The sequence below is a fragment of the Monopterus albus genome, unplaced genomic scaffold (genome assembly GCF_001952655.1).
Source record: "Monopterus albus unplaced genomic scaffold, M_albus_1.0 scaffold68.1, whole genome shotgun sequence".
Classification (NCBI taxonomy): Eukaryota; Metazoa; Chordata; class Actinopteri; order Synbranchiformes; family Synbranchidae; genus Monopterus; species Monopterus albus.
This window is the reverse complement of record NW_018127948.1, coordinates 1444806-1458120: the sequence shown is the minus strand read 5'-3', so window position 1 is coordinate 1458120 and position 13315 is coordinate 1444806. Positions and strand designations below refer to the sequence as shown.

The window sequence follows — 13315 nt, the reverse complement described above, 5'->3', positions numbered from 1 at the left end:
AACATTAGTATTCTGTAAGTCAAGTCTGTGGTCCACTGGTGAATGTAAGCCTAATATTCACTGTCCTTTTTGTTCTGTTCACAAGCAGGAACCTGCCCTCACTAAGTACAAATAGAAGTATAAGGACAAATGGATGAACTATAAGGACACTGAATGCTTGTGTATACTTGGTTGCTTGTGTGCTTGACAGTTCTGGGCAAGCTTATGGAGGTCTGTGCCACTCTTGGACACTGGCAGTAAAGTCAAAGACCAGGCAGCTAAACAATGAGCTGAAATTCACTCTAAAGATTTGCAAAAACAAGGGTGGGATGCAGATTCGGGTGATAATGCTCAGTAGGTTCCTCATTAAGACCAGCCCCTTCGGCACAGTCACGCTGGTTTCACATTATCTAATTACTTAGAGCTTTAAAAGCTTCTCTGGTTGGTTGTATTTAAATTTCCTGTGTGCTTCATATGTGGTTGTGGCCCTAGTAAATGTGCATAAACATACTGTAAAACACTTAGTAAGGATTTTCAGTATTATGGTAAGTAGTAAACAATCTGTTTGCTCTGCTTGTAGGATGTGGCAGCGCTTTAGATACATTCCAGCTGTCCCAGTGTCCAAATGTTCATTCATTCATTTTTATGGGGCCACAACAGAGACAGAAAAGTAGCCTGGATCATGAGAAATTGCTGAACTACATGTAGCACTTAACTGGCTTTAGATTTAAATAGTTTGGTGTTGTACTTGACCGCTTTCTACCCAGAACAATTTACAATTTCACACAGTCTTCACAATGAATCACTGTGAAAATCCCACTGAGGCTAGTGGCCTCATTTTCAAGGGAGCCCCGTGGACTAGCTGATAGATCTAATCCACGCAGCCGGTCACGTGCAGCACTGATCTCAGTGCACATCAAAAAATGAAAAGCAACCCTTGATTGCTCATGTACTGTATGTTCACAGCATGTAGAAATTATCCTGTCTACCTCGAAATGACCAAGATACTTCTTACTGATCCTAATCAACCCTGACCCTGTCCTGAAGTGCACTCCATACTGGAACAGTTTGATGAATTGTAGGTGATTTCTCAGCATCCCTTGTCTCTATCCTGATCCCTATTTTATCAAAACTGACAGCGTTAAGCTAAATTCTGCTGTGAAATTGTGTTAAATGGCAGCAATGTCATTGTTTCTAATCCAATTAAACACAAACAGTATAACCAGAGTCTCTGCTAATGCTGGACAAGGCAAAATCATTACTGTATGTAAAAATACAGCCTGCATCTCAAAAAGGTGTTCCAGTTAACAAGTGTGTCCCACTGGATGTGCTAGAAGATGCAAGATTTTTATTTGCCATTTATGTATGAACAGAGAGTCTAGGAATATAGGAAGTCTTGTGCAGCTCTCTTGGAGTCAGAGCCAGAATAGAACGCGTAGTCTTAAAATAAAGTTATGTAAGGCTGACATAGTATAAAAACAGAATACAAAAAATAAGATAATAGATGAGATGGTGAGCTTCAAATATCGCACATAGTAATAAATGTATCACTCTACTTGACCATCAATTTTCTGATGTCAGGTCGCTTGTCTGCCCACAGAAGTAAATCACAAGCAAAATAGAAAGCTAAACTCAGTATAAAGTATTTTCTGAATGTTTGATTGTTTGGTTTCATTCTATTTATAAGTAATAAATATGTTAAAACAAGCCATTAACGACAACGCGGTCATGTCCTCAGTATCAGTTTTGGGAATTAAGGGATTCAATGATACAAAATTAAAAACATATTGTATTCTACGTGTTTTTAAAATTCTTTTCCTGATGTTTAACAACATCAATGGCATCAGTTCATCAATGCTTGTATGTGTTTAATGAAAGGTAAATTAAAATACCATAGATTTAGTTTCTTTCACAAGAATTTCAAACTGAACAGTGCAGAAAAGGCTTTATAACAATAATTAGACCATAATATAGGGTTGTACCAAAAATTAATAGGGAAATTTGGTGATTTAAAATAATACTTTTACAATATGGTTTGAAATGTATTTCTAAATCACTAGAAGCAAAAAATAAGGCCTAGTTGTTTATGTAAGAAAGTGAAGGTGGATTTTGGGGCACATTGTGAAACGACTGATGCTGATGCTTCTTGACTGGACAGTCTCAACAGAAATACACTTTGTATTGTGCTCAGCTGTGATGGAGTGTGGGATATTAATACATTGCCACTGGTATTATTTGTAGGATCATTTATGAGGATGTAAACACTGTAAACTTGTAGATTCAAGCTGCTGCTGATTGGTTTGTGTATACTTTCAACTGATATATTTCCAACTGACAAGAGTTCTAGAACCTCAAACTGCTCGTGTGATGTGGCGCTTTCTGATTGGTTGAGCCAGCTTGAGCCTCCAAATCAAAGGAGCAGTGGCAGGATTCTGATTGGTTGAGGCAGCTTGAGCCTGAACCTACATAAAGACTCAAAACACTTGCTGTGAATCAGTCTAATTAAAACTTCGCTGGTTACACCATCGTTCCACACATTTACTGTGAACTTGTTTTATTAGCACTTTGATAGTTATTCACTTGGATTCTATCATCCACAGATTCACTGTGAACTTTTTTTTTAGCACTTTGCTAGTTTACTGTCTTTTGAATTGCGATGGACAGAAACAAAATGGTAATGGATTTCACCGAAGGAACCAGAATGATCTACAAACCACTCAGGGTGCTGTTCAACACACCTATATATGAGCACGCAATGCAGATCTGCTGGCATACCAGCTCCTATATAGGGAAGATCACATTGATGGTTCAACTTTTAAAGCTTCAGCAGAAGAAACAGATCCCATCTGAGGTGACTGCTGAAGACATGATCAACCTGCTGGTGGAAAAGAGCAAGAATGCACGTCAAGTGCAACTCTGGGAGTCTGAATTGGAGGGTTATGATGATAAAGAAGCCTTGCCTCTTGTCAGGTTGGTGTGGGACGTGAACACCAGCATGCAGATCAGAGACATTGAGTTTGAAGCCAGAAAGCTGCTCGACTCACCAGCAACCATACCTCCCAGTTTTCAACATCCCAGGTTTCTTAGTGCAGCTCAGAAATATGCTAGGACCCTGAGAAAGCAGCAGCAGAGGTCTCCCAGCTCCAAACCTCTGAGCCTACAGGAGGTGGTGACGGAGGTGGTTCCAAAAGTCCTGCAAGGCTTCTGGGTCCCTCCATCAAGCACCTTCCTTAACATGCCCTCCCAGCAGCTCAGTAAAATGGCAGTCGGAGTCACAAAAGCTGTTCTGGATCGAGTCTCCAGAACTTTGCCCACCCTATCCTGTCAGGTAACCTTCTCCCACTCCATCAGAGACAACATGGTCCTGTCAATTCAGGAAAAGGTGAGGCAGAGGTTCACTCCAAACAATGTGAGGAAGAGCCTGAACTGCTCTGCAGCTGAGGTGTTGAACACCATCACCGATGTAGCTGTGGGGGAGATCTGTGTGTTATTTGAGCCTCACATTGCTGAACCTCATAAAGAAAGCAGCTCCTCCCAGTCAGCAGACGCAGAGGATGGTGCAGAGGCCAAAACCAGTCCTACTGAAGATGGGGCTGACGAGCCTGGTGTGGATAAGGACAATGCACCAATCAGAGGCTCAGCTGTCATTACTCCTCCACCAGCTCTTGTGATGGACAGAAACAAAATTGTGATGGATTTCACTGAAGGAAATGGATTCATCTACAAACCAATCTGGGTGCTGTTCAACACACCATCAGAGACAACATGGTCCAGTCAATTCAGGAAAAGGTGAGGCAGAGGTTCACTCCAGACAATGTGAGGAAAAGGCTAAACTGCTCTGCAGCTGAGGTGTTGAACACCATCACCAATGTAGCTGTGGGGGAGATCTGTGTGTTATTTGAGCCTCACATTGCTGAACCTCATAAAGAAAGCAGCTGCTCCCAGCCAGCAGACACAGACGGGTGCAGAGGCCAAAACCAGTCCTGCTGTAGATGGGGCTGACGAGCCTGGTGTGGATGAGGACAATGCACCGATCATAGGCTCACCTGTCATTACTCCTCCATCACCTCTTGTAACCCTTAGTGCTGAACCTGCTGCTAAATTCAGCTTGGATGAGCCAGCACTGCCACCTACACCCAGCCCAGAACCAGATTCTGCTGTGGTGTCATCTCCTCCACCTCCTCTGACCCCTCTGGACAGTGATATGAATGAGGAGTCCAGCAGAGAACCAGACTCAGAGGAAGTTTCTCCTCCACCACGTCCTCTGACCCCTCCAGCTGAGCAAGTGCTCACTGCTTCAGTCCTGGAAGGTGAGGCCATGAGTGAACAGCCTGGGGTAAAAACAGCTGTTCCGGTTTTCCCTGATGTGGAGCAGAAGGACCCAAGTCTCAGCCAGGGTGAGGGCCAAATGGCAAAGAGCCGATTTCGATGTTTCTGCACTCAGTTGAGAAAAACTCTCTTCTGGTGGTTTCTGCCTAAAGAAACAAACTGAGACTATTCCTACATTTGAATGTTCCTCTGTTTACTGTGCTTTACTACATTCCTGTTCAAAATAAAAACAAAACAATGTATCATTGTATTCTAGTTTACTGTGAATTAATGAATGTTAAGGCAAAAAGTTGAAGTTAGAGTCACTCTTTTGCACAAATAGTGGTTTGTATAAACATGTGAACCGTAATCTATCTCAATATTGCAGAGACAAGTATTTTTGGAACTTTGTTTTTCATCAAAGCATTTACAAACAAACAAAAATAACATAATATTAACATATAATGCAAATTAGGGAAAAAGGTTATTCTCTGTATCCCTTTTAGAGGCAGAGAAATAGGGTGTGAAATAAGGTTTTTGCTGCATCAAATATAAATAAGTAAATAAAAGGCTTACTGCCTTGCATTTGTGTGCCTTCCGTGACCAGTTATGTTGCATTTCACATACTACATCCCTGACCTGGTTTGTGTAAAACGTGGTGAAGACGTTGAAGGAATTTATTAAAATATATTAAGTGTATTTTTTGGGAGCATGGAAGTTATCACTATACTGCTGTGTGATACTCTAGAGAATTATTTCCAGTAAGAAACATGCTGTCTTCACTTAGCCTGTTGCTACAGAGGAATGATAAAGAGCCCTGTCACATTGTCCTTGAGTCCAAGTCGACGTTTCTGCCACATATAAAGAAGCACCTTCAAGGCCTTCCTGTGATATCACATTCACAAGAATGGAATGGATGTGAGCCACCTTGACCTTTGACCTCTAGAATCAGTTGTGCTGCAACCCTCGAGCACAAGCAGTGTAGGTAATGAATGGATGGGATGGATGGTAGGCTGGTAAGATAGTGTTGTATTTGCATCCACTCTCCTTTACTTCATCCACTGTTTCACCCGTACAGACGACAGAACCACTGAATCAACCAGTGTAACTATATACATCTTTACTGGTAACAAGGCTAATCAGTAATAGGGTTTTAATCATACATTTTAGAAAGTCTGCAGAATCTTTTTTCAACAATCTGGAATGACAATGTGTAGCTTTCAAGTTTTTCAACACGATCACAGGTTTTAGTCTGCATTCGTCATTATACTATGGACTTAAGACAAATGTACAAGGCCATTTTACTCTGGTCCCAGCACTGAGGCAGGATTACTGCTCACCTGATGTTTAGATCTGTGTTTGTTTCTGTGCCCTATTTCAGAAAAGTGGACCCCATTGTCTGTTTTGATAGCATACTGTTATTGACAAACAAGCAAGCAAACTAAATAAGCAAAAAACAAACATGAACACATTCTGATCACCATTACTGTTGTAGCACTGGGGTAAACTGTTAGGTCCGCTCAGCGCGACCTGCCTCTCTTCTGCCTTTCTCTCTCCTGCTCGCTCTTTTTGCAGGATCAGCGCCTTAGCTGTATTGCTTTTTGTAATTAGTGACTTGTGGGTTGTCGCGCACAGCTGGGGCGCATTACTGTAATCACCCTCCTACCTTATTTATACCTCTGGCGGATGCTCCGCCGAAGCATTAACTAACAGTACCAAACTTACCTTACCTAACGTGCCCCGTAACAGCCGTTTATTCATGGTATGTATCAGACATATTTTGTTTTCCACGCTGGCAGTTCCTGTGCTGTGGGCCTCTTTGCTTGTTTTTTGTCCATGAGGTTAGCTAGACGCTACTTGTTTTATCCAAGCTGACAGTTCCTGTGCTGTGGAAAACCTTTTTGTTTGCCTGTCCTCATGGTTAGCCTGTCTATTCACCTGTCCATCCTCATCCTCCTGCTCACCTTAGTCTTGCCGTTAGTTTATCTTTGTACCTGTTTGTCCTGTTCTCCTCAGCCGTCTTTGCCCGGCCCTGGTGGTATGTATTCATTGACTGTTCCTTTTGTGTGTGTGTTCCCTACCATTAAACCTCCTGGTTTTTTTTTACTAGCACCTGGGTCAGCTATCTTGAGTCCTGCCTCAGTTCTTCCTCACCCTCCTGGTGAGGGGGACTAACCATAACATAAACAGCTGATCCTGGTGCTGTGTGGCATGTAACTAACTGTAAATAGTAGTGGATGTTTGTCAGACTATTGTAGAAGAAAGTTTCATGTCGGTCCAGCTGTCCTTTATATCGAACATTACAGTTCACTCTGTGTTTACATTCTTTGTGGGGACTTTACATTGACTTACATTCATTTCCTATAGACTTATCCTAACCTTAACCATAGTCACTGCTTGCCTAACTGTTACTTAACCTCACCAAGACATTGCTTTAAAGTATAATATTATATGTTTGGGGGACTTTTTTCTCCCGATAAGAACACTGAGAAAATAGTTCAGGCATCTACTGTATTTGAGAATTTATATTTTGCTTACAAAGCAATAAAAATAGTGTTGAAGGAGAGTGGCTCCTTCATTATGCAGTCTGTTAAATAGCCCCCCTGGCATCTAAAAGCCTGGCTGAAGCTACAAGTCACTGACACTATGGAGGAGTGTGATAAAACAGCGTGTGTGAGTGGGTCATTAAAGTCCCTGCTCCATCCTGCATAGGCGGTGCAGAGGATGAACTTCACTCAAACACCTGCAGGTCCCCTCTTGGCTAAAATACAAATACTTTTATCAGAAGGGCTTAGACATAATTATAGCACAATTTAAGGCATGGTTGACGGAGAGGTCCATCGTTGGCTTGGTAAGCAGGCACACAAATATGCTCCTAATTTTGATAAAACTTGTGTTAAAAGGCCCCTGCATCATTAAAACAACATAATACATAATTATCCAGTCTGTTGGCAAAGTCAGTCCAAAGGTGTCCACAACACATGCGGACAAACAGCCAGTAGAAAACATAGACTCATCGACCCTACATTTAGTTAGCCTGGAGCTGCTGATATCTAGGAATGTGTCAGCCCCCAGCAGGTGGTGTTCAGGTAGTCAGGGAGCAACAGGGTTATTGCTTCTGGGATAAATAGCCAGATAAGATTCATCTTAAGCTTCCTCACTCTCTTCTCTACAGTAGAGCCAGGCTGCAGCTGTCAGTCATTCAAGGGCCCACGAGGGAGTCATCAGTGTTGTTACAGTAGAATTAAGTCAGGAGGAATGATTAACCTGCAGAAGACGGCAATGCTCCTTCAGGACAAATAACAAGTGTGATTGTGCTGAATTCTGAGGACGAAGGATGACTGATGTGAGGGGCAAAAACAGGATCAGTGTAAATATTTTTCAAAATCTCAGATTCCTTAGATAGTTAATATAATGAATGAGCTGTTTTAATGTGTATTATACAATGTATTACAATACTAATATTTTTTCAAAGTGCAAATATTTGTTTTCTTTTTAAAGTACCAGCTTAGATTTAAAAATGATTTCACTCCACCAAGAAATCTGCAAAATAACTAGACTGATGCTGCCATGCTAACTCATTGCTGTCTTTTTTATAGGACTGAAAACTAAGAGGTCCCAGGTAAAATGTCAGCATTTTTACCAACTGTCAAACATGTAGAAGGCATGGAAATAAATATTCTTTAAAAACTGTGTTTGTTACAGTGTAGGGGTAGTTGGTCCTAACATAAAAGTATTATAAGAGAAAATGTAATATCAGTTAATGCACAGTAGTTCCAATGTAATGCTGTTCATATATTAACTATAGAAATAAAATAAGGGTTTAATTGATGCTTTGTTTGTATATACAGTACTGTACACAAGAAAAGGTTTAATTGTGAGGATTGACCTAATCTCTGATAAATTTACCAAATCCAGAAAAAAATCAAGCCAGAGCTGCAAATGCTACCCTACACTCACATAACCTCCAATAACACAAACATTAGAAATAATGCTCAGCTTCAGCAGGTAGTAGCCAGACATGTTAACGTCACCCAAGTACATTAAAGCAGATAAAACACATTATTTAGTCTGTTTCTTAATTTTGCTGGTTTTTTTGGTTTAAGGAAGGTGATATAAAAATGTAAAACTCTTTAGGCTTGTACAGCACTCTAATGTGAATAAAGTTTGCACAATATGCTTTTGTTAAGCTATGACTAAATAAATACTGTAGATTATCAGACTGCATCACAGCCATCAAATCAGAAAAGAAAGTTGTTCAATTTTCTGAAAACAAAGACTTGTGATTTGGTTGTGATCATCTGATGTTTATCTGTGTAATGAATGTTCTGAATTGTTAGAACAGGGAAAAGAATGTGACTGATCAAGCTACAAAATATCAGATCATAACATGATTTCAATTGTTTTCAGTTTTCTTGCTCAGCATGTTTAATGAGCTTTGATAATTTTTTGGTGTTCAGGCTCTGCACAGGAGGGCTGTTGGCTTTTCTATTAATTACCTAATATTTAATGTATTCCTTCCAGAGCTGCTGCACTTTGTCAGTTAGTAGCACGTCAGTTACGTACAGTACAGTCTATTATGAAGCGGAGCAGAGGCCGAGGCTGACAAGTATTCATCTAATCAGCGCAGATGTTTCTCTGAGTGGTTCTGCTCCCCATCAAAATGGCCTAATTTCTCCATTTGCCCAGTCAAGCCTCACTCAAGTTCCAGTGTTTCTGCTGTGCCAGCATTGGGGCCAAAGAACAGCAGTGTCTGTCAGTTTGTCCTCTAGAAGCCCAACATGTTGGTACAGAGCAAGATAGCTCAAACCAATAGTGGCCATTTCTGTAAGGTTTTGGGTTCATGGTCCCTTGAGGGTGACTCACAATGATGGCCCCGCGATCTTCCAGGTAGCGCCACCATTAGGCCAGAATTTTCCCATGTGCTATCAGTGTTTTAATAACATGATATAAGATACATCACTTTTTTTCAACTGTGCTGCACCAATTACAAAAGTACAGACAATCCACAAATATCTGTCATGAAATAAAATAAGTAGTTCTACCTTCAGTAAAAGATTCACTGCTTCTGCTTTTCTCCATTCTCACATCATCCTCAACAAAATGTCTCTGTATCGCCCTCTAACCAGCATGGCCTGGGGGTCTTTCACCTGCTGCATGGCTGCCTCTGTCACCACCCTCAACTCCTACACCAAGACGGTAATTGAGTTCAGACACAAACGGAAGCTGTTCGAGCAGGGCCTACGAGAGGAGCAAAACTACCTCGACAAGGAGGCTTTCCACTATTTCCAGGATCATTCCCTCCAGTCCATCTCCAGCACTGTGGAAGTCTACCCTGGCCAAAGTGGAACCAGATCTGGGCTTATTGTTGGGGGCCCAGGTACTGGTCCGGGTCCAGGTCCTGGGCCGGGCAGGGGCAAGATGAGAGCAACATCAGCCTCCTTAGACCTTGGAGAGAATACAGACTCTCTAGGGGAGGAGCAATGTTGATTCACCCATAGGAATGGGTGGGTCATGTGGTATGAGGCTTGATGAAATGAGGAGGCTGACTGCACTTTTAGGTTTAGGCCTGGCCACTGGCAGCCATCTTTAGTTTCTGTTTGAAGAAAATGATTACAGACTTGATGAAAAGAAATGTGGACGAGGCAAATAAATAAAATTCAATGGCTGTGTTGTGAAAATCATTATAAAAAGTGAAAAACAGACAGATCTCTCACTTTGAGTTCTGTGAGTCTGTTGATGGAAATTAGGTATTCTTCAGCATATTCAAGGTGCTGTGTGTAGTATTTTACCACCAATACTAAATCTCAATTTTGAGACATTAGAGCCTATGCATGTAGGTTTTGCTCAATAGCTGTTGTGGCCTGAAGAGGCAATTAAAAGTTAATGAATGAATGCTAAACAACAGCATAACAGTTGCCCAAGTCATGAACAGTTAGTGATTTGACTCAGTAACATCAGTTATACAGCAATATCTACAATACATTATGTTGGCCACTGACTATACCACACTGCACAATAAAGCTGTAGTGGCAAAACCCTTGTGTGTGTTGAATTGACAGGGTGTATTCATTCACATAATACAGACACAGTCAAATGTTTTTGTTTATGCATCGGATCGGACAGCTTCTTCCAGAATCCGCTCCTCATTTTGTCATACAGACATGTAAAGTTTAAGGTTCTAGTTATACTTTTCTAGTTTATAATCATAAACTGGAGGAAAACATGAACAGATAACCTCTGTGTTATCACATCAAGGTCTCTGAACTAACATCTATTTTGCATATAAGCTGAGGTGAAACAACACATGATAGACACATCTTTCTTTGCAAAATTAAATGAAGTAAACAAACAAACAGGAGAAGCCAGTCAAGAGAAAAATATGGGAGCTACAGTACAACACGTTACGCACACTAAACAACTTTAAGGGAACGGTAGATGTTTTGTATCCTGTCAAAGTAGTCATTGTTATCGTTGTTAAAATCATTTGTCTTTCTGAAAGAAAAAAACATTCCTGTGGTTTATTTGTTATTTATAAGATAAATGAACAATCTACTATAGGACATGAAATGTATGTGATTTCACTTTGTGAGTATAGCTCACATGGAAATGTACCAGTACAGCAGTGCGGGTACTTGAGTCTTTAGTTCATGTTAGTGATACATACGTGCACAGTCTTCCAATGTTCCTCTGGTACTTCAGACTGATTCCATGGTAGAGGAAGGAGGAAGAACCACCATCTGCCTGGGGACAGGAAGTTAATATTATTATTATTGTCTGCTAAAGAGAAAATACTACACAGAAGTTTTAAACATGCTAATGCTAAATGCTAATAAGCCTCTGGTAGCAGAAAGGTCTCATTAGCATTTTGTACTTCCAGGTGGAATTTGCATAGAGACCATTTTACACTAATCTTAACACTGGGGTTTTTCTTTCACAATTACAGCACACTGGGCCTCAGGCAAAAAACACTTATCAACAGACATGCTGAACATCATACATCATCACACAGTCTGACTCCTGTATTCCACAGTTTGATATAACAGCCATACTATTTTAATCAGGAATTAAACAGGAACATGTTTAACTGATGTCAGTTGAGTTCTGAAAGGGGGACGTGAAGCTCCACGATATGACATTTTTATTTTTGATAAGAAAACCTGCACACAAATGGAACATACAAAAAAGTAAGAGAACTTTAGTACAAAAATACAAAAATATTTTTGAATGAGGCCTATTGTCTATTTTAGACAATAGGCCTCATTTAGACTTCAAAGTTATGTCTGGATTTACTGGAAGACAATCTGTTTATATGGGGGGTTTGGGCAAATATTTAAAAACCAAGAAGCTGTAAAAAAAATAAAAAATAAATCAAGCACAAAGTGAATAATGAAACTATGATTTCACTGGACTGGGTGGGTAGAACCACTTGAGAGACAGCCCCATCCCCCAAAGATCACAGGGTCAATCCTCTCAGGAAGTTAATGTGCTCCACAGTCACATTGTCCTCGGAGAGTTGCTGAACCTCTGGCTGCTGCAGAGAGCTATTAACCTTTGACCTTTCTGGAAATTAACTGCTTTAATGTACTTTATATGGGTCTCATGGGGAGATTTCCAGATTTTAAAAAGAAAAAGCCAATACTGAGCAGCTGAAACCCAGGGGTCACAGCTGAAAGTACACCACAGTGTTGCTTCAGTCCACTTTGAATTGTGAAAAGAAATCATTTGGGTGTGTCTTTAGTGCAAAAGGTAGTGAATCACTGACCTAAAGTAAAATGGATTTAGTGACATGAGGAGAACCGAGAGAATAAACTATAACAGTAAAGTTACCGGCTGTAAAACCCCAACAGTGAGCTAAAACACACCGATGTATAATCACTGAAAACATTCATTTGTTATACATCCACTTTATAAAGTTCATGTTTTCAAAATAACTGAAAGAACTGTAGTGCTTACATCTAGTGACGCTTCATGGCATATCATGAATACTGGACATTTCAATCTATTTCATGCATTTATAAAAAGTAATGCCATCAGAAATATACTCATGTTAATCACAAATGAGACAGGTCTGCTGCTCCCAAAGGGCACTACAGTTTCTCCTGGATGCTTACAGTGTACTATACTCAGCCTGCATATTATGTAAGGCCTAGGGAATTGCAAACAGCAGGGATTAAATTGGCTGGGAGTCGCAATAGTAAGGGTGGTTTTGGGGTCAACATAATCTGAACAAATGTTTCAAATCCTCATGCTGCCTGGCTGTAAACTGATGGTTTGTGGTGGGTCATGAATCCTCTGCATGCTGATGTAAATATGCTGGTGACAACTGGAAAATCTCTTCTTTTTTAAAGTGTATACTTATATATATTTATCTATGTGTTATATGTCCTGTTTCTTGCCGTGTTTCTGACTGGATTTGTCTCAGCTACTCCAGCACATCAAGTACATTACAGATACTGAAATTGATTATCAGCCATGAAAATCAACTCTAATCTAATCTTTGCTCCCTCTGTGCTTCCTGTGTCCTCCAGGACATAAACAACACTTACTGCCTTGATACTGCAACTAAAACGTATTCTGTGTTACTGTATCAACTGAGTATTCTATCAATTAACTAATTTATTATTTACCAGCCAAGCAAAGCAGGTGACTATGCTGGGGCTGTTCAGAAATCCTAGGTTTACTGTGTAGCCAGTGGTCTGTGGTAATCTGTGTAGGAATATGTATTATTTAAGAACAATATTAACAAACAATGGCATAATCAGTATGAACATTTCTGTACAGCTTTTGAAATTAGACTGAGGGACATACAGAAGATATACTTCAATTTTTTGTAGTTAAAAATAACATTGTTTCTGATTTGAGAATGAATTAAATAGTATGAGGGCACAACATTTTATTGGATGAAATCATAATCTGTAAACATGACTTATAAAAACAAATTAACACTTATCTGAACTTTTCTGATTTGTAGACATGTCTAAGTGTGAATCAAGCACCTTGCTGACGTGGAGTTATAGATTCTCTT

The 13315-nt window shown here is 40.2% G+C and overlaps 1 protein-coding gene across 2 annotated transcripts in view; it reads left to right on the top strand.

The window, feature by feature from the left end:
* The window catches only part of gsg1l (gsg1-like), a 35777-nt gene extending 25413 nt beyond the window's left edge, over window positions 1-10364 (top strand). Inside the window, exons 1-2 of one of the 2 annotated variants that reach the window (XR_002275323.1) lie at window positions 5914-6049; window positions 9417-9502. Coding sequence is in view for 1 of the 2 variants with exons in the window: in XM_020604921.1 (XP_020460577.1) it covers window positions 9417-9777 (361 nt within the window). In the remaining variant the exon portion in view is untranslated. Of the gene's footprint in view, window positions 1-5913; window positions 6050-9416 lie in introns of those variants that run through there. The other variant, XM_020604921.1, reaches the window with a different exon arrangement.
* Window positions 10365-13315: the final 2951 nt, after the last annotated feature.